We start from the raw sequence: 22,763 nt of genomic DNA on the forward strand, positions 1-22,763 counted from the left end.
CTGTTTAGTGCAATAGTTGAGTCCATTGGTACTTCTAGCTTAATGGGGAAAGGGTTCTCACTTGAGTAGAAAATTGATGTCTTTCCTTTTGATTTTCAGGTTATGAGGTCACAACAATGGAGGAGGCCTGCAAAGAAGGGAACATCTTTGTCACCACTACTGGATGCACAGACATTGTGCAGAGCAGGTAGTATCCAACCGTTCGCTTACTGTAAACTTCCTGTGTACCTAGACTTTGAAAATGACTGTGCTCCGTAGCACAGTCTGGGTTAGCACAATGGCCATTCATTCTTGGAGAGCTGGGTTTAGTTTTGAAGAGCAGGCAATTGGGATTTTGGTTTCCTGGTCCCAGTGGACATTTGTGTACATTATACTTGATCTCTTTGGGGTGCAGGGCACAAAATAAGACTAGGGAGGTGCTGTGGGTTGAGGCAAGAGGAGTCTTATAAGTACAGCTGTTGGTAGAGCTGTTTGGGGTGGCTCCAGGGTCTAGAGGAGCCTTGTAAATTGGGACTGGGACACATAGGGAGCATGGGGGGCAATGAGGTTGGTGCACAGTCCTCTGACCCATGTCTAATTCACTGTTTTTGATCCTAATTTCAGGGCCATAGACTTGCCCCCAGCATTATGATGATAGTTATACTGAGAGGTTTAAATTTGAGGAAGTTACTTTGGGACAGGTCCAGGCTAATTTTATGCCCATTACAGATCTTGCTGTGGCTCAAAGGAGTGAGACGTTTGAGTGCACATGGCAAGCATAAAACATATCTATCCCTCATCTTAGCACCTATCGCACAGCATCTTCATTCTTTTACTTAGCATATCTCAGCTCCCGGTCAGCCTGATTGCCACATTTGGGATCAGGAAGGAAACTTACCTTCCTGCCTCAAGCAGGGGGTTGGACTAGATCACCTCCAGTTGTCTGTTTCAGCACTAGTTCTCTATGATTTCTATGATTCCATGCATTTCCACTGCCCTCAGTACTGCTGTATTTATGCATATTTTCCTTAGATGGTAACAGTGACAATGGGTTGATACTGTGATTAAATAACCCACCCAAATTTGTTTTACACTTTGGTCCTAAGAAGATGGTCATTGCCTCACCTTGTGGTTCACTGCAGCTCTGGACTGGAACTTGACCTTTCTCCAAGAGCACTGCTACATTGTCAGGCTGCAGCAGTACCTCCTGGGGCCAGAAGGCCAAGCCAAGCTTCTCTTTTTATGTACTGATCATTGACAGAGCCTGTTTTTGTGTTTTTTTGCAGACACTTTGAGCAGATGAAGGATGATGCCATAGTATGCAACATTGGCCACTTTGATGTGGAAGTTGATGTGAAGTGGCTAAATGAGAATTCAGTGGAGAAAGTGAATGTTAAGCCCCAGGTAAGTCATCCCTGTGCAGTGCTCTACTTTTATCTCTCAGGCTGATTGGCAAAGGACCAAATCTGCACTGCACAGCATTGGAGCAATGGGTACAAGTAATGCACGAGACCCATTAGTTCAGGACCATTGTCAGCAAAAAGCTTATGTTCTGGCTTTGTGTCTTCTGTGACTGACTTGAGAAGGCAGATACAAATTTACAATGGCATACCCAAGTTTTATAATGGCACTATTAAATGGGTAATGATCATATGCTGTGGGAAGGCAGCTTTGAGTTGGGAAGGAAGTAGATGTAAAAGGGTGTGTCTGCAGTGCCGTTAGGTTACAGTGCATTTGACTGCTGGCCCTCTCAGGTTTGGTGAGCAAGTAAGCAGAGCTGGCCTTAGGAAGCTGACAGAGGAGCTGCAGAAAGATCTCTCCATGCTGAGTGAGTGGACAAAAAATGGCAGATAAACTTCAATGCCAACAAGTGCAAGGTAATTCACATAGGGAAAAATAACCTGAACTATATGTACACAATACTGAACTCTGAACTAACTGTTTCAACTTAAGAAGGAGACTGTGGAGGCATGGTAAATGACTCTAAAAACAGTCTAAAAAAATTAACTCATTGTGCAGCCGTGACTGAAAAAAGCTAATAAAATGTTGGGCATCATTAAGGGACTTGAAAATGAAATGAAAATCATCCTGCCACTATACAAATCCATTGTGCAACCCCATCTTTAATCTTGTGTGCAGTTCTGGTACTTAAACATCCCCCCCTATGCAGGGGTTCTGGAGGCTGATCTAATTGTTATTGGAAATGACAGCTCCACTATTAAGTGGTCTTATTTAGTAGAGATCCAAGGAAAATCCTTTGGGCCCTAAAGCAAAGGGTAGTGTTATATATCATTCTGAGCCAATGTCTCTGCATCTTTTAAGTTGTTAGAAAAATCTGAATCTTGTCCTTTTTGAAGCAGTTTTTGGGGGTCTTATTAAAGGTTGTTTAGGGCTTTTCAATTTTCTCCCTTTCTTTTCCTGATTCAGAAGGCTTGTTTATGTCAAAAGCCTGCATTGACCTAAAGCTACTGTGCAAGCTGACCATACTGGCTGTCTCCTGTGGCCCCCTTCCTCATATTTTCTGTGTATCTTATAGTCCAGGTGTGGGCAAAATCTGGCCTGTGGGCCGAATCCAGCCTGCCAAGTGATTTTATATCTGGCCTGTGGGCAAGTGGCTCCCCAACACATGCAGTCCCGCCCATGGGCACCTGGCGGTTCTGGCCTGGGAAGATGGGTGGGTGGGACTGCTTCTGTCCAGTGCTTGACATGGCAGCATCAGTGGTGGACCTGGGGGAATGCCCTGATCCACACCTGGAACCTGCCAGGCCTGTTCACAGCTGATTCTGGCACCTGCCTGGGGCTGCTTCTACTGCCTAGGTGGGTGCTGGTGTAATCTGCAGACAGGGCCAGAAAGTGGGCCCCTCTGTGGGCCACATGCACACACTGCCTGGCCAGATGGTGGGGAAGCCGGGTTTGTATGCAGTGGCCGCCACTGCACCATACTGCTACCGCCGCACCTGCGCGGGTTTCCTGTGGCTGACCGCATGTCTGTGTGGGGCAATAGTGGCTGCCGCATGTGAACTGCTGCTCCACCCCCCTCCCCCCAGCCCAGCTGGGCAGTGCATGTGCGGCCCGCAAAGGGGCACCGCTGCTCTCATCCCCCTGGACCTGCCCCTGGGAGCAGACAGAGTGAGCTGAGGTGGTGGGTAGGGAGGTGACAGTGTGCCGTGTGGGGCCAGTGGTGCCCAGCGCACCCCTCCCACTCCCCCAGGGAAAGAACAAAAGTATGGGAAGGCGTCAAAGGAGATAGTGCCGCTGCGCCCCAGGGTGCGCTCTGTGCCTGCCTGCCTGCCTGGCGGCACATGGAACCAGAGCAGCACTATTGGCCCGACTGGGCTTGGTGCATCCGTGTGTGGCTTTCTTTAAGGGCAGATAGCACACCGTTCCAGTTCCACGTGCTGCTGGCTGGGCAGTCACTCCATGTCTTTCTCCAACACCTCCTGGCTTCCTCATCCCCCAGCCAGCAGCAGGTGGAACTGGAGTGGCGCTATTGGCCCTTAAGGGAAGCCATACATGGAGGCGCCGAACCCAGTTGGGCTGATAGCGCTGCTCGTGGTCCATGTGCAGCCAGCTGGGTGGCCACTCCATGTCTTTCACCAACACCTCAGCCCCCAGTCAGCTCCTTGCAACCCCCCCATCCCCCTGCAAGCTCCACTTACCTCACGGGTTCCAGAAAGGAAAGTGAGCCTGAATCAAGCCTCAGGCCCCACCCTTCCCCCTCCCCCTCTGGGCAGGGCTGGAGCTTTCCTGCCCTTTTTGCAATTGGCTCTTGCAGGCTGGAACTTGGCCACCTGCAGAGGTCTTTACAAAAGCAGGAAATCTGTGGGTTTCCCTGCTAAAAGCTAAGATCTGTGTTTTCTCTGATAAAGATGGAAAATCTGTGGTTTTCTCTGTTTTTTCCATGAGAAACAGAAAACCCAGATCCTTGGTCATATGTAGGTACCTACTCAATTCATGTTTTTGTGGATTTTATGGAAATCATGAAATCGGGCATTGTCTGTGAAACTGGGCAATGTCCATGAAATCGGGGCGGGGGGACTTACTAAAAATAACATGCTGGCTCCCCAGTGGGAAAGGGCAGCTGCATGAAGGGGAGAAGCCAAGATGCCTACTGCCCCTCCCCCATCCCTCACTGCTGATTGGGTGAGAGGGCTGCCTGTCATGCAGCCTCACCCCTCTCTAGTGAGTGGTATAGGGTGGGGCTATATGACAGACAGCCCTCTCAACCAATCAGTGGCAAGGGGCAGGACCACTGGGGTCCTCAGTCAATCGGAGGCATGGCGGGTGCACTGCAATAAGCCCTCAAAAATAGTGGCTGTCCCCATGATCTGCCTGTCCAACTGCTTGCCTTCTCGATTTTTTTGGTTATGTCCCTAATCATAAAGTAAAGCAGGCACATGGTAATGGACCTCTGTCTGTGTGTATGTATATATGTATGCATATATAAATATAATCACCTTGATGCATGTCCACAGACTAAATGAGGAGTGGACTTATGATCTTATGGACAATCAGGCATTGTAAGCTAGTCCCAACTTCAGATCCGGATCAGGGACTTCTGGATTTCTCAGAGCAAAGTTGTGTCAATCAACTTTTATGTCTGAATAAGATCCAGGTTCTCTAGTATATATTATATTACTGCCTAAGGGTCTTAACTAAGGTCAGCAAACACAGTTGCATTGAGACAGTCACTGTCTTGAAGACCTCACAGTCTAAACAGACAAAGGGTTAAGGGCAGGAGAGGTGAAGTGACTTACCTAAGATCACCTGGCATGGTTTCTGCTGTAAGACTTCATCCGCATTGTCTTCCAGTACAAGTTTTTCCCTTGCTTTATGCTGTACATGCAGTCCTGGAAAACAGTGCATAACTCAAATTCACATAAAGGGAACCAACTTTACAGTGTAACAAATAGGGATACATTCGACCTAGACTGTACGTCATGACCCCCAGACCCATTTCTACCACTTTTCCAAGACAATTTTGTTACTCGCCAACAGCAGACAGTACACACAAGCACAGGGTGGTAGTGAATGTTACCATAATGGGGATGGCAACTACCGAAACATGTTGGACAATGTGCGAGGAGCACAGATCTACACAGGAGACTGTTGTGGCGCATGTCACTCCCACAAAGCACTGCGCAAAGCAGCTGACTGCCAGCTTCCACCATACCTATAGCATAAGAATGAATTTATCTCGCATATGACCACTTTTATACCAAAAATTGGTTATCTCATAAGAGTGAATTCACATATACGGAACCCGCATAAAGTGAGGGGAACCTGTATATTAATTGTTACAATGGGGCATACAATTGGTTAAAGCCCCTACCTGCCCTGGTAGAATGTTAATACTTTGTCTGCTTTAGGCTTGCCACAAACTAACAGTCCAGCACACACTCTGAGTGTATGTAAGTAATCTTATTCTGTGGGGCTTATATTCCTGTTTGTTTTGGGGTAGGCAGTGTGCCTTCAATCTATGCCTTCTGAAGGAAAAATAAAAAATAAAGGAAATAATCGTGTTACAAACTATATAGAAAATTCACATGCAAGTGCGTGCATACTTGGGCAGAAAATCTCCTTGCCTACCTTTTTATCGTGATGAAAATGTGTCAATTTGGGCATGAAAGAGGCTGCATCCCACTTCCCAGAAATGCAGAACTTCCCTATCAAGTTCTTTCTAAAGCAGAGTTTAATTATATGTCAGATAGCTCTTAACTTTCCTACAAAGAACAGTTAACACACCAGGAGTATCCTTTTTTCCAGGCCAATATGGAAAATCCAGCAGGAGCATACTAGTAATTCTTGAAGACCCTATTGGTCATACAGGGTCAGGCTCCCCAACATAATGGAGTGATCCCTCTAATCTTCATAGCTTCTTTCTGTATAGAAGTTGTCATTCTTTTTCTGTCCATGTTCCTTCCCCGTGACCATCCCTATGTTGTAAAGGCAGATTGTGGCTGACAGTCTGGAGGTTGAGCAGAGTAAATAAGAATGAAAGGCTGTTCCACAAAACTCCTTGAAAATTTTCAGTCTCAAGAAAAGAAAGCAGAGTACTTTGAGAAGAAAATCTCAAAGCTCAAATTTCTGTACTGAGGACAGTAGAGAAGGCATACAGTAGAGGTATGTAAAAACCATTGAGGTATGCCAGGACCTGGGTAACTTTGGGAACCTGGGTAACTTTTATAATACATGTTATTTGGTCCAGTGGCGATCATCCCTGAACCAAACAACACCAATTATAATATCCAAGGTTAATTCACCTGCAACTCTACCAACACTAAATGCACCATTACCTGCTTAGAGTGCTCCTCTGCTATCTACATCGAACAGACAGGGCAACTTCTGCATATAAGAAAGACATAAGCCTGTGGCAGAACACTCCAACCTCTCTGGATGTTCCATCGCTGACTTCAGAATAGTTGTTCTTAGCAAAACTTTAAAACTAACTTGAGTGGGAAACTTTGGAACAAGAAATCATCCACAGACTGGATTCTGTTCAGTATGGTCTAAATAGGAACTGGATTCTTATCCTGTTACCTGGATTAGTTTTTGTGTAACCCCTTTGTTCCTATGAGATTATTGCTTGTTGGTTTCTCTGCACTGCTTCCCTCCTGTCCCTGCCTTCCTTTCTAGCTTGTATATTAAAATCACTCTCCCTGTTTGATACACTGCTCTGTGCATGTCCTTTCACAGCATTTGATGGTGAGCTCCAGCTCACACAAACTTGTGTTTGTAAATCTCTGATTTAGTTAGTCTATGAGGTGCAAATCTACCCTGCCTTCTTATTAAAGTAATAAACATTCTTTATTATATTGACTTCTATCCTCCCAACCTTAATGGAGTCTTTTGTCACTTGGTCTCTGAGAACAGGATCTCTCCCATCCTGAGCAAAAGACAGCTGAATAGCAGTCCCTTTATAACCAGGAGGTCCTTCATTGTTCTGGTACCTCAAGGCTTATTTCTAGCTGTGGGAGTCTGGAGGATAGTTGTCAGTTGACAAACTGATTGATCATTCTTACAATTCCATCTGAGTTTGTCCTGTTTGGCTGTTGGAAAATGATGATGCATTTCCAACAAGGAAACTTAGAAAGCTGTAGGGCCAGATCTCACAAATGCCCAGCATCCAGCACCTCTTGTTTTTAGTGGGAGCTGTTGGGCGTTGAACATTTCCCTTGAGGTGGCAGCTTCACTGAAGTATCTAAATGGAAACTGGACTCATCTGAAATCCTGGCCCTTAAGTGCTTGATATCACTGCCATATGCTCACATAATAGTGTCCATTCAATCCAAAGTAAAATATGACTGTGGGACTGACCCGTTTTCTCTATCTTCTGCTCAGTACCAGTATGGGTAGAGCTGAGAGATTTTTTTCCTGCAGTTCAGCTGTTTTCAATTTTTTTCTTTTGTTGGCCTTTCCATAAGAGAGAGTTTTACTGGTCACCTTTTGCTTTTCTCCCATTAGTTTCGTTGTTTACTCCTCTTATTTCTTTGAACCTCCTAGAAGTGTGGTGCCCCTTAAATCACAGCTGGAAAACCACTGCCTCATAAACATTGCCACTACTAGTTTGTCAGACTATCTTGCTAATCCTACTTGGTTTTAGTGGTATAGGAAGCTTGGCTTATACTTCCGTTTACAGCTTCTGTTAGAGGTGATTATATTTACTTTATTTACATACCAAGCTGAAAGTAAATCACAGACACAAAGAGCCATAGAAGTGGGAATGTTTCTGGTACTCAAAACACATCCAGGGAAAGAATTAGTAGCACAGCTGTTATCCATTAAGGTTTTTCCTTTTACTGAAATTGTCACCATTAGTTTAATTTTTCTCAAAGTTTTACAAGTCTTTTCTGTAACCTAAATAGAAATATTTATATGGAAAACAGGAGTACTTTTTAATTTAAAATTTACCTTTCAGGGTTTGAAACTCAAATGCCATAGCTCAAAAACCAGAAATGAAAAGACATTTGACTTTTTGTCCAATCTAAATAAAAATGTAAAGACTAAAAGCAGAAAGAGAAGTAAAAATACCGACTTGTTTTTTGGCTTTGATTAATTTATGCTATTAATAGAACAGGCAAAGGTATCTGTACATAATTTGGTAAACTAAAACAGACTGTGTCTTTTCAGAAGTGCTGCAGAGAGAAATCCACTCTCTCTTTCATTTATCCAGAGACTTGAACCTATGACTAATTATGATACCAGTGAAACTTTATGGGCAACCCAGAGGTGGTTAAGATTCCCCTATTGGCTTTCACAGAATAAAGCTTCCATATGTGCTGTAGAAACAGGAAAGAAGAAGCAGGGTTAAATTGTGCAACAGCTGCCTGAATAAACTGTTTTGTGGCATGCAGCAAAGTTTGTTGAGTTAAGAAATGTGCGGAAATATACCCTGTATCCTGAATTTTTTTTGTATCTTTCCAGTTCACATTTGAGAACACCACCTTTTTGGATGACAGAGGCATATGGCTTCTTGCATATCTTATGGGCTCTTTTAAATGGAAATTTGAAGTAAATTTAATTCTGAAAAAAAATGTCAGTAGTGGGGCATAGGTCTCAGTATTGCCAACCCCACCATGTCAAAAATCATGAGACAAACTCTTAAAGCAAGAGATTTGACATGTAAATAATGAAATCCTATTTTTGAAGTGTGTGGGGGGTTATTTGTGAAGGTGTGGGGGGGATGTGGGTATGTATGTAGGGTTTGGAGCCTGGGGCGGGCAGGGGCCCCACATACTTTGGCAGGATATGGGGTACTGTGCGTCAGGAGTGAAGGACAGCAGCAGAGCTGGGTGGGGGCTGGGGCTTGGGAGTAAGAGGGCAGACACACGGACATGAAGACACAGACAGCACTCAGCTGGTAAGCACAGGGTAGGGGGGGTGGGGGAGGAGATCCTGACTCCCACAGGTCAGGGCCTGGAGTGAATGGGGCCCCAGGGCCGGGGCAGGTCATGCGACAGCTATGGGTGGCTTATCCAAAGGTGTGGGGGGGCGTGGCTCCCCGGAGCTGTGCGCACCCCTGGGGGTGGCATGGGGTTGTGTGCCCCCTGCAGGGCAGAGGTGGGCTGTGGCCTGGGGCTCTGTACCTTGCTTCCTTTGTCTGAGAAGCTGCGTGATGCCATTGCTGCCTGCCAGGTGGCCAGGGGATGTGTGACATGGCCAGCACATGGCTCCCAGGGCAAACTTTGCCTCAGGAGCCGCTCACTAGTCGCACCACACCTGCTTCCTGCCCGGCAGCAGGAGGCACACTGGTGTTGTGCGGCTCCCAGGGCAAAGGCAGCAGGGTGCAGAGCTGCAGCTTGCAGCAGGCAGCCCGCCTCTGCCCTGTTGGGGGCGGGGAGGACACATGCCCCTGATGCCTGCTTTGGGGGTGCACGCAGCTGTGGGGAGCCATGCCCCCCCTTTGCCTCTGGATGAGCTGCCCGTGGCTCTGTCACGTGACCCACCCTGGCCTCAGGGTCCCATTCACCCCAGCCCCTGCTCCACTCCCTCCCTCGATGTGGGGGCCTCAATCTGTTTCTCTTGCCCCTTCCCGCTCCCCCCACCCCTTGCCCTCCACAGACTTACTAGCTGTCTACATGCTCCAGTAGCAAAAATCCTGAGATCTGAGGGTTCTGTCACAAGATCATGAGTCAAAGATAATTTGACTTTAGAAATCACAAGTCTCATGAGTTTTTAGAAATCATGAGTTGCAAGAGTTGGCATTTACCTAGTCTTACAACCTCTGCATTTCTAACTTTAACTCCCTGTAAAGGCATACACTAACCAGGTAACTCAGCCTGTCTGTGAGACAACAGATCCTGTGACCATGCCTGGGGTATCTCATCAGAGCCAATCTCCTGTTCTCAACTGTGTCTGAGCCTTTTCTTAGCAGAGGAGTTATTTGTGCAAGACCATTTGTTTTTGGAGACAAAAACAGTTCATCCATGTGCAAGTTGCTGTTATATAGAGAGAGCAGGAAAGTAAATTCCAGCAGGATTGGAATCCGACATACAGTAACCATATCTCTGTAGTAGGAAGAGTTATAGGGAAAGAATGCAGTGGAGTTGTGGGGGTTTACACAGGTGATCCTGATACTACAGTGTTTGGATTGTTGCTTGCTGAGATCCAGCCTACCCCTGCCCATGTCGGGTACATGTGGTCCTGCATTAAAGAGCAGTCCCCTAGAGCAGTGGTTCCCAAACTATGGGTCGTGACCCCAAATGAGGTTGCAACATCAACACTCGGGGTCGCAAGATTTCTGCACCTGCAGTGGGACCCAATGCACAAGGGAGTGCCATACCATCATGGCCACTAAGGTGAAGTGTGGTAGTGGTGCAGAGTTGTGCCCCCACTAGGGTGTGCCTTGGCTTGGCAGCCATGGCGTGGCACTCCCTCCTGTTCCAGGTCCCGCCTGCTGGGCCATGGAGCCCCCAAGGGGAAGGCAGCAGTGGGGAGCCCCAAGCCCACAGCAGGCAGCCTGCATTCTGTCCCTGCACCCCCCACAGGCTCTGCTCCAGCTGTGCCACCTACAGGGGTGGGGTAGTGGGAGCCAGGCTCCACACTTTGGCTGCAGCACCTGCTGCCTCCCACAGGCAGCAGCTGGGGCTTGGGCACTGCTGGGGGGGGTTGGGCACCTGTGGGGAGTGGGGTCTGCAGTTTGGGAGGGAGGCACCGGCAGGGCCAGAGGGCTGTGGGTTAGGAGTAAGGGGGTTCTATGAGTTAGAATGAGGGGCACACAGGGCTAGGGGGCTTCAGGTGGTGATTGAGAGGCACTGGTAGGGCCAGGGGGCTGTGGGTCAGGAGTAAGGGCATCTGGATGGGTGGGGGGGGCTGCAGTTGGAAAGCAAGGGGCCATGCTGAGGAAATGGGGTCATAAATGGGGTTATGCTGAGGAAAAGTTTGGGAAGCACTTCTCTAGGCAGTAGGCATGTTGAGAAACCCAAAGAGCCAGAGAAATGCCATCATAGTCTGTTTTAATGAGTAGCAGCTGCCAAGGTCCATACTGTGCAAGACAAGCTACTGAGAATGGACAGGCATTTTTGACTTGGGATGGTGTGTAATGTCGATGTTAATAACAGTCAAAGTCTGAGGTTCATGTCTACTATTGGGTCATCAGTGCAGGAATAGTAGGGACTGGGGATGGAAGTTGCCAAGCTTTGAATAAAATGTGGTGCTACTTATGTCATCATCTCTCACTTGCATTTGCTTTGTTTCCTGTGAAGGTGGACCGGTATAAACTGAAGAATGGTCATCACATCATACTTCTAGCAGAAGGCCGACTAGTCAATTTAGGTTGTGCCATGGGTCACCCCAGCTTTGTTATGAGCAACTCCTTCACCAATCAGGTGTTGGCGCAGATTGAACTGTGGACCAATAATGACCAGTATCCTGTGGGAGTCCATTTCTTGCCAAAGAAGGTATGTTACAATGCAAAGCATTAACCTTATTTCCATGCACTTGCACAGATAGAATCAGTTCAGCCCTTCAGATAGGTGCAGGCATATGAGAAGGTCACTGGCCTAAAGTCCAGTTTGTGTGCGTGTCATTCAGAAGGTGTGTGACAATATGGTGACATAAAAGCCAAAGGTGTTAAGAGATTTATTCATAGATTCATAGACGTTAGGGTCGGAAGGGACCTCAATAAATCATCGAGTCCAACCCCCTGCATAGGCAGGAAAGAGTGCTGGGTCTAGATGACCCCAACTAGATGCATATCCAACCTCCTCTTGAAGACCCCCAGGGTAGGGGAGAGCACCACCTCCCTGGGAGCCTGTTCCAGACCTTGGCCACTCGAACTGTGAAGAAGTTGTTCCTAATGTCCAATCTAAATCTGCTCTCTGCTAGCTTGTGGCCATTATTTCTTGTAACCCCCGGGGGTGCCTTGGTGAATAAATACTCACCCGTTCCCTTCTGTGCCCCTGTGATGAACTTATAGGCAGCCACAAGGTCGCCTCTCAACCTTCTCTTGCGGAGGCTGAAAAGGTCCAGTTTCTCTAGTCTCTCCTCATAGGGCTTGGTCTGCAAGCCCTTAACCATACGAGTGGCCCTTCTCTGGACCCTCTCCAGGTTATCCGCATCCCTCTTGAAGTGCGGCGCCCAGAATTGCACGCAGTACTCCAACTGTGGTCTGACCAGTGCCCGATAGAGGGGAAGTATCACCTCCTTGGATCTGTTCGTCATGCATCTGCTGATGCACGATCAAGTGCCATTGGCTTTTCTGATGGCTTCGTCACACTGCCGACTCATGTTCATCTTGGAGTCCACTAGGACTCCAAGATCCCTTTCCACTTCCATGCCACCCAGCAGGTCATTCCCTAGGCAGTAGGTGTGCTGGACATTTTTCCTCCCTAGGTGCAGCACTTTGCATTTCTCCTTGTTGAACTGCATTCTGTTGTTTTCTGCTCCCTTGTCCAACCTGTCCAGGTCTGCCTGCAGCTGTTCCCTGCCCTCCGGCGTGTCCACTTCTCCCCATAGCTTTGTGTCATCCGCAAACTTGGACAGAGTACATTTGACTCCCTCGTCCAAGTCGCTGATGAAGACATTAAAGAGTATCAGTCCAAGGACCGAGCCCTGCAGGACCCCACTGCCCACACCCTTCCAGGTCGAAACGGACCCATCCACCACGACTCTCTGGGTGCGACCCTCTAGCCAATTCGCCACCCACCAGACTGTGTAGTCATCCAAGTCACAGCCTCTTAACTTGTTCACCAGTATGGGGTGGGATACCGTATCGAAGGCCTTCCTGAAGTCTAAATATACGACATCCACCCCTCCTCCTGTGTCTAGGCGTTTCGTAACCTGGTCATAAAAAGAGACTAGATTAGTCGGGCACGATCTGCCTGCTACGAACCCGTGCTGGTTTCCCCTCAGCATAATTTGTCCTGCTGGGCTCTCGCATATGTGAGCCTTGATAATTTTTTCAAAGACTTTGCCAAGGATGGAGGTGAGACTGACTGGCCTATAGTTGCCTGGGTCCTCCTTCCTCCCCTTCTTGAAAATGGGGACCACATTGGCCCTTTTCCAGTCCTCTGGGACTTGGCCCGTGCGCCACAAGTGTTCAAATATTCCCGCCAGTGGCTGTGCAATGATGTCGGCCAGTGCCTTCAGCACCCTCGGATGGAGCTCATCCGGGCCTGCCAACTTAAAGGCATCCAGTTCTTCCAAGTGACTCTGCACCATCTCAGGGTCTACGTGTGAAAGTCTGGCACCTTGCTGCTGCCTCTCTACAACCCCAGTGAGAGACTTGTCTTGCCCCTCTCTTAGGAACACCGAGGCAAAGAACTCGTTGAGGAGTTCAGCCTTGTCCCCCTATCCGTCACCAATTGTTTCTGCCCATTTAGCAGGGGTCCTATTCCTCCCTGGGCCTTCCTTTTACTCCCTATATATCTAAAATACAATTTCTTGTTGTCCTTTACTTGGGATGCCATCCTCAGCTCCATGGTAGCTTTGGCCTGTCTAACTGCCTCCCTACAAGCGCGAGCAGAGGAGGTATATTCATCTTTGGTGATCTCTCTGTTTCCACTTTTTATTCTGCTCCCCTTTTGGCCCTTAGGCTGCCCTGGATTTCTCTGGTCAGCCAAGGAAGCCTCCTGGCCCCTTTCCCTCTTTTTCCTCGCATCGGGATCGTCTCGCTTTGTGCCCAAAGGATCATTTCCTTAAGGCACAGCCACCTTTCTTGGGCTCCCATCACTTCAAAACTCCTACTCTGTAGTGCGTCCTTGACTGCGTCCTTGGCTTGTGCCAGCCCTGGCTAGGGCTGGATTGTTTCTTGGTATGTTTTCTGGTGTTACCTCTGATTTTCATTAAAAATTACCCTGGCTCTGGATTTCCATCACTTTTCGTGGAAAGCTATTGCAGAATCTAACAGCCTGTTGTTGAGATCTTCCCTCCCTGAAGCTTGCTTCCTTTTTCTCCCCTATTCTTATCCAATTAACTCTAGTTAAAACTAGAGGTGGTTGGAAGAAAGGGTGAAAATGTTTATACAATATATTTGGAAATGAATTTTTACAGTTTATAAACGTTGTATGTGTGAAATGTTGCAACTTGAAACTTAAGTCGAAGACTGCCTGTATGTTCAGTAGTTAGAGTAAGGGCCTGTGTTAGGATGCCTAAACTTTGGTCTCTGCTTTGGCATAGTCTTGCCATGTGATCATGGGCACATAACTTTTACTTCTCTCTTTCCATCAGAAATAATACTTCCCTGTTTCAAAAGTGGTATGAGGTTTAATTACTGTTAATTGAGTGTTGTAATATCTGCTCTCATTTGGAAGTGTTACTGCTGAAGTGGTGAACATATCTGATAATGGCACCATTTTTATCAGCAGGCAGAAATTTTGCTTTCACATATGGTATCTTACCTATGAACAAGTTAATTCTCTTACTAGATATTAATTTAAAGGTGGTCCTCTGCATCAAGTTATGGTTGGAGCTTTGAAGGCAGCCCGTTCTAGTCACCAGGACTGGACTTCAATGGTTTTTTTTGTAGGAATGCTGATAGTCAGATTCTTCTTTTAGTAGATGAGCTGGGTGTGAGATGTAGCTGTGGGTCTGTCCTGTTCAGGAAGCCTGGGCAGAGTTCTGTCTGGCTCAGTTAATTTCTTTGTCCTGCACATATAAGCCTTTATAACATGCCAGGGAGGATATTGAATGCTTTCTCTCTGCCATTGTCAGAGACAGAATAGAGGGCTAAATGGACCATTGGCCTGACCCAGTACAGCACTTCTTAAATTCTTACGTTTCCCCTGAGTCTGTCCAGCTTTGCCAAGTAGGGCTTCATGCTAGCTCTCCCTTTTCCCTTCTGAGAGCTAGTAGTGCTAGTCCAGAGCAGGCCTTGTGAACTGGAATTGCAGTTGGCTGTTATACAGGAGGGAAGGCTTACTACACTTACAATCCCTTTGGGCACCTGAGAAGGCAATCTGGTCCTAATTGGTTAAGTGTCCATCTTATCGCTGCAAAATCTCAATGCCTTACATAGATTTGCCACAAATTCCCCTGGGTTTTTCTTTAAACTTAAAATTATCAGTGGATTCTTTGTTCTTGAAGGAATCTGGATCATGTCACAACTGTCATAAATCCCATATATAAACAATCATCTGGTCTTTAATTTTCCAAAACAAGCCTGTGAATTTGACGAGATGGTCATTGTTTGAGAAAGATGTTGCAGTTAAGCTCCATCGCCTTTGAAATGTAGCCAGGGCCAGGAGTGAATGTGAAAAGGCTTTCCTTTGGTAAATAGAATAAATATGTTAGGACTTGTTTATGAAGTGTTCACCAAAGGACTTCTAAGTTTCCACTGCCATCTATTAAAATAATGGGCCAGAGAGGTGTTTTGGAGGAGATTGGATGCAGAAATCATTCAAGCCAGAGCATGGGGTAAAGCACCTTTTGTCATTCCCCGTGAAAGAAATCTTTCATTGTCAGTCCTCTTGGAGATTCAAATGGTTTAATTAGCCATTAACATTTTCTAATAACTTTAAATCTTAAAGTAAAAGCAAAATCCTTTTGTTAATAAAGCCCTTCATGCTTTCTAAGTGCTTGTCTTGCGAATGAAAACGAACCCAATTGAACTGTGTAAGGAAGTTGCTCCCAAGGTAAACCATGTCGGCTGCTTCTTCACATTACACTTAAGGTGTGATTAGCTGGGTAATCACACCTTAAGTTGTGACCCAGTTACATGTTCAAACAATTAATGGCATGTTAAAACAAGCAATAGGCTAGAAAGCTATTCCACAAAAATGTGTAGCTTGTTCAAAGCATGCCATTAATTGAATGTGTGGCCAAGTGCTCCCTTGTGGCTGGGAGCCCCATCAGCTGAGGATTGCACCACCTGCTTCCAGCCCTGGAGCTGACAAGGCTCACAGTGGTGGCTATGTTGTCAGCTGTAGGGCTTGCAGCAGGGAGAGTGCTGCTTCCCCTGAGAGCCTTGCTGACTGCAGTGGCAGGGTCTTTGGTTGTAGAGCTTGCTGTGGGGGCAGCAGTGCTCTCCCTGCTGCAAGCCCTGCACCTCGTGAGGCTCGCAGTGGCAGCAGTGTTCCTGGTGCTGCCTCCATTGTGAGCCGTGCAGCCCATGTTGCCTGTGGTGCAGGTGGAACCCAGAAACATGATGCCAGGCTTTCTCTCTACTGACTATAATACATGGTTTGATCTAATGTGTGATCTCACAGTTGTGCTTCCTGCCATGAATGTGTATCATTGGATCATAGAAAATCAGGGTTGGAAGGGACCTCAGGAGGTCATCAAGTCCAACCCCCTGCTCAAAGCAGAACCAGCCCAAACTGGATCATTCCAGCCAGGGCTTTGAGTTGGGCCTTTAAAAACCTCTAAGGATGGAGATTCCACCACCTCTTTAGGTAACCTGTTCCAGTGCTTTACCACCTTCCTAGTGAGAGAGTTTTTCATAATATATCCAACCTAAACATTACTTGCTGCAGCTTGGGACCATTGCTGTGTTCTCCCAATCTTTTGGCTCCAGGCCCCAGCCTCCAGCCCCCAGCCCCCTTTGGTAAGTGTCCCATGCTGGACTGAGGCAGTGCGCTTATGGACTGAGGCAGCGTGCTCACGGACTTCCTTAGAGGGAACATTGTTTGCAACCACACTTCAGATAGTTGAAGGCTGCTATCAAATCCCCTCAGTCTTTTCTTCTCCAGACTAAATAAGCCCAGTTCCCTCAGTCTCGCCTCAGAAGTTGTGCACCCCTGCTCCTTAACTGTTTTTGTTGCTCTCTGCTGTACTGTCTCCAACTTGTCCACATCCTTTCTTACTGGAGGGCTCAAAACTAGACACACTACTTCAGATGTGGCTTCACCCATGCAGAATTGAGGGGAATAATTACTTCTCTCGATCTGTTGGCAACACTCCTACTAATGCAGCCCAGTATGCCGTTAACCTTTTTGGCAACAAGGGCACATTGTTGACTTTTATTCAGTTTACTGTCCACTGTAGCCCCTAGGTCTTTATCTGAAGAGCTGCTGCCTAGCCTGTTAGTCCAAAGTCTGTAACAGTGCTTGGAATTCTTCCTTCCTAGGTGTAGGACTTTGCACTTGTCCTTGTTAAATCTCACGATATTCCTTTTGGCCCAGTCCTCCAATTTGCCTGGGTCACTCTGAATCCTAGGCATAACTTCTAGCATATCTACTACGCCCCCAGCTTGGTGTCATCTGTGAACTTGCTTAGGGTGCAATCCATTTAATCTTCCAGATCGTTAATGAAAATATTGAACAAAACCAGCCCCAGGACTTACCCCTGGGGCACCCTACCTGATACTGGCTGCCAACTAGACATCAAGCCATTGATCATTATCTGTTGAGCCTGACTATCCAGCCAGCTCTCTGTCCATCTTACATTCAGTTCATCAAACTCATACTTCCTTAGCTTGCCTGCAAGAATGCTGTGGGAGATCTTATCAAAAGACTTTCTGTCAAGGTACATGACATCCACTGCTTTCTCTGCATCTGTGGAGCCAGTTCTTATCAGAGAAGGCTGTCAGGTTGGTCAGGCATGACTTGCCCTTGGTGAATCCATGTTGACTGTTCCTAATCACCTTCTGTCCGAAGTGCTTAGAAATGGATTCCTTGAGGATCTGCTCCATGGTTTTTCTGGGGACTGAGGTGAGGTCTGTAGTTCCCTGGATCCTCCTTCTTTCCTTTCTTAAAGCTGGGTGCTGCATTTGCCCTTTTTCCAATCATCTGGGACCTCCCCCAATTGCCATTATCTTTCAAAGATAATGGCCACCTGCTCTCAATCGCATCAGCCAATTTCCTCAGCACCCTCAGGTGCATTGCATCTGGCCCCATGGACTTGTACACATCCAGCTTTTTTAAGTTGTCCCTAACCTGTTCTTTCACCACTGAGGGCTGCTTACCTCCCCAGACTGTGCTTTCCGGTGCAGTAGTCAAACTCTTTGAGTTGCACTGGATCCACCATGTTCCTTTTCAAATTAAATGGATGATTATTTTAAGGAACATGACAATAAAATTGTTTCACAACACTTAGATTTAGTACTTGGATGTATTTATCTCTAAATGTTCATATTATAAATCTCTTACGGCTTACTATTTTCCTTGGTTAGGTATTTGCCTAATTAGCCTGTTGACTGTATTCTAATTTGTCCTTGCTGTTCAAAATAGGACTACTTTATACAAGAACGAAATGCATCTCATTGCCAAAGACTTTTAATTTTAGCTTTCCTATGAGTTTTTTCCGCTCTTTCTCCTGATATTTTGGTGTACTGTTATCCAAACCCTGTAGCTTATTTTGTTTCGTTTCTTCTGTATTACTAGTTGCTCCTTACCTTTTGTTGTACTTATTTAGATTTATATCCCCCTTTCCCTCCCCCCCCATCCAGAAGAGTTCACAGCAGCTTGCAATAAATGACAAATAACCCACAGATAAAAACAAACAAACAAACAAAAAAATGTATCTTCCTGCATAGCATGTTGAACATTGCTCTCTAAAAAAAAGCTGTCCTTTACAGGATGTGGATAAGCTCAAGAGGCCATCCGTATGATCAGGGGCCTGGAGGATAGGCCCTGTGAGGAGAGACTCTGGGAACTGGGTTTGTTCAGTCTGAGTGAGAGAAGACTGAGAGGTGACTTGATAGCCTCCTACAAATGTATCAGGGATGGACACCAAGATCTAAGAGAACAAATCTTCAGGAAGTCATCCTTTGGGAGGGCGAGGACCAATGTGCACTAGCTAGTTGTGGAAAAATTTAGGCTGGACATAAGGGAAAAATTCTTTTCCCTAAGGGTAACTAGAATCTGGAACATATTCCCAGCAGAGGTGGTATAGTCGTCATCCTTGGAAGTGTTCAAGAGGAGGCTGGATAAGCACCTCGTTAAGCTCATTTCAGCCCAATAACCTCCTGCCCATGGCAGGGGACCCGGCTTGATGATCTTACAGGTCCCTTCCGGTCCTTTCATTCTATGATTCTGTTTTTGGCCTTGGCTTTAGTTGGTCTGTAAGGTGCAAATCTACCTTGCTTTGTGCTTCACTTCCAACTAATACTGCTTCTTTCTACCCCAATAGCCCTCTGCAGGATAACTATGCTTGCTCACCTGGTTGTTTCCTCAATTAACTTTTCTTTGCTGTTTTTAGATCTTTATTTCCTTTGACAACCTTTTACACAACCTTCTCTCGAGCTTATTTTGGCCTCTTTACTTTGCTTGCATTCTTTGATGGGTTCGTCTTGGGGGTGGGCAATTATTTTGGCTAGAGGGCTGGTTTAGGAATTGTGGTGGGGGAGGTGACCCAGCAGGGGGGAGGTGGGCTGATCAGGCCCAGTGTGGCATTACTGTGGGGGGCATCAGTGATCTTTTCTGGGCCAGGCCTGTTTGTCCCACACCCAGCACCAGGGACACTGGACAGGATGGAGCAGGTGGGCAGGGTCTCCATGGGGACCAGTGGGGACCCCTGTGGGCAGGGCACACTCAATCCTGCGGATGGGATGGGGCTGTAAGTGGGTGTGGAGCAGCATCCAGGAGCAGAAGGGGTGGGGAGCAGTGTCTAGGGCCAGGATCATGGGGTGGTGACAGTGCAGGTCTGGGGCCTGGGACACAGCCACGATCTGTTCTCTTCACATCCCTGTGGTGGGCGCTGGAACTGGATTGCAGCTTTGCTTCAGTCCCTGCCCACCCATCTCACTGCTGGACTCCGCTGCCTATAGCCCCACTCCATCCACCTGGCCGAGCATGCCCTGCCTGCAGGGGTCCATGGAGACCCTGCCTGCCCACTCTGTCTGGCAGTGTGGGCAGTGGATACAGGGCAGATGGGCTGGATGCCCAGGCAGCGGGGCCAGGTCCAGCAGTGGTAGTGGAGACCTTAGTGGTGGCAGCTAGAAGGAGCTGCCATTGCAGGGGCTGCCAGGAAGCAGAGTCCAGCCACCTTGCTGCTTGTGCCCCACCACACACCTGGGGGTAGTAGGACCAGCTGCACAAGCCACAGCCCAGGCCATCCCCTGTGTCGGGGCTGGGTGGGACTGAGGCACCCGCTGTGGGCTACATCTGGCCTGTGGCCAGATCTTGCCCACCCCTGGTTCATCTCTATTCCTGAGCCACCGTCTGCCCCCCCATCTCCTTCCATTCCCTATGCACTTCTTTCTAATACTTTATTTTTTCCACCTTTATTTTGGGCAACCTCTTCCTTCTTGAAAATGCAAGTTAATACTTTCAAGGGTTTCTATCAAGGTGTCTGACCTCCATGTATTTTCTTAAAGTATGCACCAGCCTCGAATACCTATTAACTCACCAGGTCCCTTTGGGAATTTCTACTTTCAATTTATGACCCATCTAAATTACCATATTTACACTCATGCCACACGTACCTTTCCCCACAAAATCAGCCCACCAAAAATGGAGCACATATCTTAAATGAACCACGTGCATTGACTTTTCCGGAGAAGTTGATTTTCTTCACCTGAATAGAAGCATGGAGAAACAGAAACAGGGAGACATTGTGCTGTAATGGCTGCCGCTGCAATGGGCTGGCAAGCAGTGGAGGCAGAATGTAGTTTTAATCTTGTCTCAGTTCCTGCCAAATTGGCTATGGCTTTTGGCTGAGCAACTAACAATATAATGTTCTGTGGGACTAGAGGAAAACAAGCTAAAAGCATGGTAGGGGCTCTGCCATTCTAACTTTTTTACTGTTCACCATAACCTGGCAGACTTGCTCTTGTTTTGTTGTAGTTGAATAGTTCACTTTCTGGTCTTTACCTGTAAGAGGGTAGGAGTAATGCATTGAGGAGATTTCACTAGGTACCAAAAATGATTTCATGAAAGTTTTCTGCATATTGATCTGTTGGCTCTTACTTGAAAGTTAGTCTAACTGGGATGAAGGAGATGATGGGGATGCTGTAATTGAACACTGTTTGTTACTGACCACTCAGTTGCCATAAAGTCATTGCACATGGTTCCAGAGGGTTTTGGGATGAATTGGACTGCTTGGCCCCTCTTTCTCTGTGGGTCTGTTATGTATCCCTCTGCATTTGGCACTGGACATTCATGATGTGATATCCAGTGTTGCCATTGCTGCATTGAATCCATCAGACTTCAGTGTGGTGATAAACTGTTTGTTTTAATGCTTTCTTGTTTTCTTTCAGCTGGATGAAGCTGTGGCTGCTGCTCATCTGGATAAACTGTGTGTGAAGCTGACTAAACTGAGTGACAAGCAGGCCAAGTACTTAGGAGTATCAAAAGAAGGGCCCTTCAAGCCAGAGCACTACAGATACTGAGCAGCCAGTGCTACCCAAAGAACAGCGTTCAGGGATTAAATCTTCCAAAGCTTTTGCCTGTGCCCTGGGTTCTGAGAACAAGCCTTCCTTCTTTCCCCCTCTATGCACCCAACACAAACCCTTTCATTCTTTAAAGCGCAGGTACCAAGACTGCTTGGGAATGGACTCATTCTTGCATACTGGGAATTGGCTCTTTAGCTATTGCCCCAGTGGACTGGATCCTATATATGCTCCTACTGCCTTCTGAGTGAGGCAGTAAGTAAAGTAAATAAAACTCAGTACCCCTAGTCCTTTCAAGTCCTTCCTCTACTGCTGGTAGATGGACAGTATTAGTTTGAATAGGCTAACCAATAATATGGGGGACAAATAATATGTGATAATGGGGGTAGTTTGCTAGTACCTTAGGAGCACTGGAAGTGCTGCCCCCCTTTCCCCCCTCTATTTTGTGCAGAAGTTCTGGTTTGGTTTTGTGAAACAACCGGGTGAAGTGAATAAACCATGGGTATTCTGCTTCCTTAAAAATTAATGTGCCTCTTTTTGGTTGCTTACTTTGGGATCTGTCTAGTGTTCCTCCTCCTAGGTTAAGACTTGAATTGATTTCCTGGGTCATCGAGTGCAGCTGTCTCCTAAGGTGTGTAGTCCTATATTTTAATTCCAAAATAAATCAAAGCCTTTTTCATTTGTGATGTGATTGGCTTTGAAAGTCCATTGAGGAGGAGAGTGGAAGGATGTTGTTCTCTGAAACGCCAGCAGTGTACTGCTGCCTCTTACATGGTTTTGTAAGTTGTGATATCTGCTGCATCTTGTCTGAACTGGTGTCTCAAAGTGCTTTTATTAAAAACTCACAACTGTGATCTGCTTTAAGTTTACATCTTTTCACTCAGAAAGGAGATGTCTGTCTTTCTGCACAGCAGCTCCATTTCATGTGCCAGCACTGCCTCAAGCAGATGTCAGAAACCTCTACCTTTTTGTATATGGGTTTATGTATAGGGGTCATTTCTCCTTTTAACTCATAACTAACTCAAATCGTTTGTGGTGCAGACTATCCTACTAAATACTTGGCTGGACAAGCTGCTCCAGTGCTATAAATCATGTCACACCCTTGTCTTGTACAGTAACTGGACTTGCAAAGATGATGCACAAATCTTGGGTCTTAGCCTTTGATCACTCGCCACTGGCCAAAAGAAGTGTTTCCCAAGAACACTAGTGGGTCATCAGCAGGATGTGATTCGTTTTCCCTCAAAATGTATTCTCTGGTCCTGCATCTGGCTTTGCTGAAGAGTTATATCAGGAAAGCTGGCTAATAGAAGAGCAGTTTGAGAGGAGGGGTGAGGACAAGGAAGAAACTGCTTAAGCTTAAGATAACATATCACAAGTGCATGCTGTTCCTGATATTGAAAGGTGGACACTGACCACCTATGAGAAATCTAAGGTGTGGAGGGTTGTTAGGCCTCCTCAGACAGCCAGGGCCTTTCATGTGTTATTTCTGTTAGGGGTGGAGTTTGGGGTCGGGGATATACATAGAGCTACCAGCCTGCTCTTGTATACCCTATAAATACACTGAGGCTCCAATAAA

At 46.8% G+C, this 22,763-nt stretch overlaps 1 protein-coding gene across 1 annotated transcript in view; it reads left to right on the top strand.

Annotated features, from left to right (window-relative positions):
* Nucleotides 1-22,041, top strand: part of AHCY (adenosylhomocysteinase) — a 64,585-nt gene extending 42,544 nt beyond the window's left edge. The window contains exons 7-10 of the mRNA XM_019484674.2: nt 100-187; nt 1,266-1,383; nt 11,184-11,378; nt 21,056-22,041. Of these exons, the coding sequence (XP_019340219.1) occupies nt 100-187; nt 1,266-1,383; nt 11,184-11,378; nt 21,056-21,187 (533 nt within the window). The 3' untranslated portion in view covers nt 21,188-22,041. The remainder of the gene's footprint in view (nt 1-99; nt 188-1,265; nt 1,384-11,183; nt 11,379-21,055) is intronic.
* Nucleotides 22,042-22,763: the final 722 nt, after the last annotated feature.

Source organism: Alligator mississippiensis, chromosome 9 (assembly GCF_030867095.1).
Source record: "Alligator mississippiensis isolate rAllMis1 chromosome 9, rAllMis1, whole genome shotgun sequence".
In the NCBI taxonomy this organism is placed as follows: Eukaryota; Metazoa; Chordata; order Crocodylia; family Alligatoridae; genus Alligator; species Alligator mississippiensis.